Source organism: Lissotriton helveticus, chromosome 2_1, assembly GCF_964261635.1.
Source record: "Lissotriton helveticus chromosome 2_1, aLisHel1.1, whole genome shotgun sequence".
In the NCBI taxonomy this organism is placed as follows: Eukaryota; Metazoa; Chordata; class Amphibia; order Caudata; family Salamandridae; genus Lissotriton; species Lissotriton helveticus.
In genome coordinates this window covers 1,176,184,528-1,176,190,951 of record NC_136059.1, presented here as the reverse complement: position 1 = coordinate 1,176,190,951, position 6,424 = coordinate 1,176,184,528, and the positions used below count along the sequence as shown (strand labels likewise).

The window sequence follows — 6,424 nt, the reverse complement described above, 5'->3', positions numbered from 1 at the left end:
GTAAGCTACGGGGTAACAAGGGAAGTTCCAAAGGGTTAGCCATGGATAGTAGTAGTCACTATCCATGACTATACCTTATTGATGTCCATGATAGTATTTGAAAAACGTTGTGGTACACACGACATCTTGCATACCTTGCAGTTCTCTCATTATAGCAGTGCTTAATTTGAGCCTGTTGTTGCGGGTCTGCCCCACCAGGACTCAATTTTGGGGAAGGGCACTTATTTTCCCTCATCACACTTTGGCACAGAGTAAGAGGGAGAAAAACACAAAAGGAGGAACGAAAGAGAAAGAAAGATGAAAAACAGTGACAAGGAAAGAAAGCAAGGAGGAAAAAGAACTTGAAAGAGTAAGATAAAGGGAAAGAAAGTGCCGGGTAGTGGAAGAAAGAAACATGAGGTGAAATCAAGTCTAGGCAGCCTCGGTATTCGGCGATACCGACATTCAGTAGTCTCGGCTGCGAACTTGTGCAATACTTTGTGTACCTGCACATATTCCTTCACAAATTAAGCACTGCATCACATGAACCAGAAACAAAGTTATGGTGTACCTACTCTTCTCATGTTGGTCCAGCCATTACGCTCCATAAGATATTAAACAGCTGTCATTTTGAGATGCCATGTTGGCTGTTTGGAGGCTACAAATAGTACCAAAAGTCTTAAATGTGTCTGTGGTTTTCCCTTTCTTGACAATTCTTACATTGCAATCCATTATTTCAAGGTTCTGAACGTCACCAAGAACACTGTCGGACTTAGGAATGGTACCCATTGGTTTTATTAAAATAAATATATAAATACATACATGTTAAAATATTATAATCTTGCAAAATATAGTATGAAATTATTTTACAAACATTCCTCGACGGAGTATTTTTTCAACCAGTGCAATAAATAAATATTTGCTAAAATACAAATATAATAAATTAATTTAAATACGAAATGTTAATGATCATATTAAAACAAAACAACATCGAAAACTCTAGCACATAAATTAAGAGTCACTTTTTTCTTAAATATCCCCTTCTAGAGGTAGACCCCAAACTCTCACAGTGAGAGGAAAGTGGGGGCGCTGCCCGCATCCAGGCAGAACAGGGCATTTGAGTCTCTGGCGCTTTTTCCCTTTTCACAGCATATCTACACGTGGACACTTCTTTTCTTGATGTCCCTTTGACCACTGGCCAGCAGGGTCTCAAAAGGGTCTCCCATGTACCAGCCAATCCTATTGGGACCCCCATGGGTCAGGATTTCCGACTCCTCCCTGTATGCACGGTAAACAGAGTCCTGGAGTCCGCCTGAACACGCGCCTTCAAGGAACCACATAGAGCTTTCCAGAGACGTAAAAACGCAGACCTGCAGTAAGTGAAACTCATCTTTCAAACGAAAGCATGAATGAACAGCATTTCAAGTGTCAGTGTTAGGCGCTATAAAGAGATGGCTTCTTTCTCAAGATGGGTTCCTGGAGACAGAGCAGAATTTTGAGCCTCCCTCTTTATTGGCGGCCTTCACGAGTCTTCTTTGCTGGAACTGCAAAAAATGAAAGGGTGCCTGGGTTAAAATGTGTGTAAATACAAGAGAAGCTCAGCACAATATTTCAAAAGAAATCCTGGCAAAAATATTTTTTTTTACATTTGTAAGTGAACGGAATTACTTCTGACTAATAGTGGGCACTCTGAAAGCATGTGTATTTACAGCTGATTGGTTGGCATTTTTGACAACTGTCAGTGCAGCATACTGCCATCAGTGGCATAAGGAAACTAGAGGGGGCCCCCCTGCAAAGTACATGCAGTGGGACCATCCAAGCTCCACAACTAGTCAGGAGCTCTCAGGTCAGCGTCCTGCCAGTGCGGGAGGGGGTCCCTGGAGCTTGCCCTCACTGCCCTCTGGAGGAGGTCAGTCGAGACATGCACTGCCAGGGCCGGCTTTAACACTGGTGGCACCCTGTGCAACAATGTTTGTTGGCGCCCCCCCCAATGGCCACCTCTGTCACGGATTCCCTCACTAACACCTTCTAACAGTGCCCCTCAAGTCTCCATAGCCACTGTCTTTCAGATTCATTTAGTTTTATAGCGCCACTCACACCAGTGTAAGGTGTCAGAGCGCATTACATCACACACACATTGCACAGAGACAATCACGTGTGTAAATCAGTGTATAGGAAATGTGACATCATACAGGACTACAAGGTGTAGGAGTACCATGTCATTGATACTGGTAGGCAATATAGTTTGAGTCCTTATTCTGGAAAAGCACAAATTCAGAATTTAAAATGTAACACTATCGTTAGGGGTTCTCTTTCATAATAAGAATTGTTTTCTACCCAAATAAACCCTTTCGGCAAGATTAGGATAATGAAAGACTGGGAAAAAAACATATAGCTCTAACATATACCTTGCAGTTCACACACAGCTCATTGATGACAGTTAATAGTTCAATGATTTATATTAGGATTTTGACTTACAATCGACAAGTAACAAAAGGAGCTCTCTTACAGAAGCAGTAACCCGTTGACCTATTTACATGACATGCACTTTGTTATGTGCATGGTACACGTTCTTTGCAGCAGGCACATTAACCCTCTGCGCTACCTTTGGATGAGTCAAAACTGTAACTAGACAAACCTCCGGTCCCTTTCCAGGAAGACGATTAATCACTGGAGTTTGTCTTGACATTTTATATGATGCATGAAAACTGCTGGAGGCCAGGAACCAGGCACCTGGTGCTTTTAAAATGAAAATATACTTGCACAAATGAAGGCCCCACCCCAAGTCAGCACCCGGTGCACCGCCCTAGAGCCGGCCCTGTGCACTGCCCTCTGGGTGAGCAGGTAGTCACTGGAGTCCCTCACTCCTTCTGAAGGGAGTCACTGGAGCCCCTTACTACCCTCTAGAGGAGGTCAGTGGAGACATTTATTTTTTATTTAACCCGTTCCGTGCTGCCGTCGGCCATTGGCCGACGGCAGCACTACCTCCCCAGTGCTGCCATCGGCCAATGGCCGACGCGGCCTCGCCCACTTCCGCAAAATCGCGGCCGCCGTTAAGGCGTTAATAGAGTTTTATATAGCGCAAACTTGACCCGAATCGGGTATCAGAGCGATTTACATAGCACCAGTTGCATTTCAAAAGTACATGAGGACACATTAATTTTTGTTAGGCACGGGGAGATTACGTGATTTGCCCAGAATCACAGGATGTTCAGCGTCATTGCAGAGACTCAAACCCATTTCCCCAGATTTGAGATCAGCCGCCCTAGCCGTTAGGCCAACTCCTCTCCCATGCCCTGCCCTCTGGATGAGTAGGCAGTCACTGGAGCCCCTTGTTACTTTCTAGAGGGAGTCACTGGAGCCCCTCACTGCCCTCTGGTTGTCTGAGGAGTCACTGGAAACCCTCACTGTCCTTTTGATGCCCAGGGACACACCGGAGACCCTGACTGTTCTCTGGTGGACCAGGAGGTCGATGGAAAACATTCTGACTCTGGAAGGGTAGAACACCTCAAAGTTCTATGAGTAATTCATAAAAATAGAAAAAGTATTCTTTCTTACCTCTCCAGGATCCTCCTGATGATCTTCTCCACCCACTTAGCCGCGGGATCCAAACACACGACCTGGCCAGACTTCAGAGTGGCACTGCAGAAGAAAGGAGAGGAAACTATAAGCCGCGTTTCACAGAGTCGTGAACTTCAGTTGTTTGAATACGCATTCCTAAGAGTTATATATGCTGCAAATTTATTAGAGGATTATGCAAATTGATGATATATTTGAATTGATGGACTGTTAGTTTCTGCTCTGTAAATGCTCACTATTGACCCAATGTACGGACAATGTCTTCAGGTGTAGATCTGACTTAGGCCTGAAAAAAGGTTTAATATATGCATAATTTAAGCATACTTCACAGAGATCTAAGGGTGTGACATAGGTAACCCAAGACGTAAGACACACCTGTTTTAGAAACTCTGACTCCATGAGTGCAATGAGCTGAATGTTTAAATTGTAGTAAGAGGTGCGGCTGTTCTCAGGCAAGAATGCAGGGCTCGTGCATTCTTCAGAAGAGTTTCATGTGCATGCTTTGTGAGCGGGCAGAATTCAGCAAACATTAATCAACTTTAAGGGAAAGCTCTACATGTTCAACTTGTGAACGAGTGAAGGACTAAAAACCTTACAAATCCAATTAAGTGAATCTCAAACCATGCAAGACATCTTGCTTTTTAACAAACTATCCTTGTCTACTGAATTTAGCCAATCAAGTGTGTGCCAGAACCGCTTACAGTATCTCCAATCCCTGCACAAGACCTTGTTTGAGTTACATGTGGTCAGATCAAGCCCCAGTCTGCACTTCCATCGCCTGTCCTCTGCCTCCTTAAACGCTTATATCATGGATAAGCCAAACGGAATGCAGCTCCAGACACCGCCCCCCCCCCATCACATCTGCAAACCAGGCACACAATGCATGCCTTGTGCATGGCGGAGTAAACAGTATTTAATTATAATACGTGTTTTGTCTTTCTCCTAATCTTTGTAAATCCCAACTCTCATTTCTCTTCAACGCTGCCAGATGAAGAGTTTGCTGGATACCAAGGCTGCAGCTGGCTCAGCTTACTTTCACTTTTACTACATGCCTTCTTCTAATCCTCTCCCACCAGCCGACACTTCCTATCTCTCTGTCTCACTCATCCAGGTTCTTTTTCAGACCTCTGTCACTGTTGTTCTAGCTTTCGTTCCTTCTGCGGGTCAAGGTCTGATGATATCTAATGAGTACTGGTACCCAAAAATGAGTTCCAGTGTCCGATACCTGTACCAGCGTGCACAAATTAAGCACTGTCCAAAGGACTGTTTGAGCAAGGGTTTTCGTGTGTTTCCGGTACTACAAAAAACCAGGGGCAGACTCTGCTCTCAGCTGTTACCCAGATAGTCACTTATGACAGCCGGCCTCGGAGCAGGTGACTAGTAGAGTAGACATTATGTGCAACTACTATCCCTCGAGCTACGAGGGATTGTAAGCAGTGCACGGGGCAAGGAGGGAAGGGCTCGAGGTGACATCAGGTGGCCTGATTGGAAGTTCAGTGTCAATAATCGCAGTTCCGGGGGAGATACTAAAATTTGACTCTAGCCCAGTCCAGACCACCTGTGCACTTTCCCTATGGATGGAGCAGTAGAGGAAAATAAGGGGCTTCACATTACCCCGAGATCTACTATACCAAGTTATGTCCCAACACAGAAAATTGAGGATAGCAAAGTCTGATTCGCAGAAAAAAAAACGAATACATTAATATGATGGACAGAATGGCATTAGTGAGAGAAAAACACCCCAGCAGGAGGCACTTCTTTCTCATAGCGCTATTTATCTCATTTACACAAGAGCACAAGCAGTGTCTGAGGTACTCACATGACTTCTAGGTTCTGGCAATGAGCCCCGCTCTGGATGAGCTCCACGGTCTGAATGTGCTTGAGGTGGATAATTCTGGACTCGGTCTTTATGCACTGGCAGCGCAGCTCCGTTCCCATTCTTGCCAATGACATGCCTGAAGAACAAGGCAGAGACTTCCGTGAGTCAACAAAAGAGGCCGGTCTAGGAAGCGCACAACAGATTTCTAGGCCCATACTACAAAGTAAACTGTTAAACTACAAATCCCAGCATGCTAATTGGATGAATGAAAGGCTGTGAATGGCCGAGGCGCATCCACGTAACATGGGACCTGCTCACAAATATGCACTTTATTGTATATCTTTAAAAAAAAAATGCAAGAAACTGTCCGCTTCTCTCATATGATGAACACAAAATGAGATAACTTTTTTAATTAAACGAAATACCCACTATACACAAAACAAAATTGTACATGCATCTGAGAACGAACAATACACATAAAATAGCTGGGAGCATTTTCTCTGATTGATTGGCATTTACTATACATATTCACAAATCTACCTAAAAGTTAAAAAAAATATTTATTTCAGGAAACAAACATATTTCGGGTCTCACCTTCAGTCACGGCAATGGAGAGCAGACAAATGGATAAAACAGCGAGCACGCACTTTCCTTCCATGGCAGTGGTTATGCGAGGGTTTCTTCTTGGCTGCTAAGACTTTCTTTGCTCAGCCTTCCTTGAGTAAGCTTTTAGACCGCCAAGGAGTTCTGTTCTCTCAGCTCTCAGAGTGGCCCCTTTATACAGCGCGCGGCAGGGCGCGCCGTCACATTATGCTGGAATTACGCAACAGGAATTTCCAGACTTTTAGCCGTGCCGCGCATCTGGCTCACGCGCCTCAAAGGCTGCGCATCCGGCCTCGAGGGCACTAAGCCAAGATTTTTCTCCGATCTCGCTGCTGGGACTTTCCCCCAAAGAATGATATGCCCTTTTTAGGTCGAAGCCTACCTGACTGCAGCAGCAGCTGTCTGGTTTGCTAAATACTTTTGTAGGCATTCTGAAAGCTTCCT

At 44.7% G+C, this 6,424-nt stretch overlaps 1 protein-coding gene across 1 annotated transcript; it reads right to left on the bottom strand.

Moving 5' to 3' along the window:
• Nucleotides 1–748: 748 nt before the first annotated feature.
• Nucleotides 749–6,149, bottom strand: LOC144819652 (interleukin-8-like). The gene is made up of 4 exons (XM_078677461.1): nucleotides 5,972–6,149; nucleotides 5,378–5,513; nucleotides 3,538–3,621; nucleotides 749–1,523 (listed from the first exon to the last, which is right to left on the bottom strand). Exons 1-4 carry the CDS (start codon nucleotides 6,033–6,035, stop codon nucleotides 1,502–1,504), a joined length of 306 nt encoding a protein of 101 aa, XP_078533587.1. The 5' UTR covers nucleotides 6,036–6,149; the 3' UTR covers nucleotides 749–1,501.
• Nucleotides 6,150–6,424: the final 275 nt, after the last annotated feature.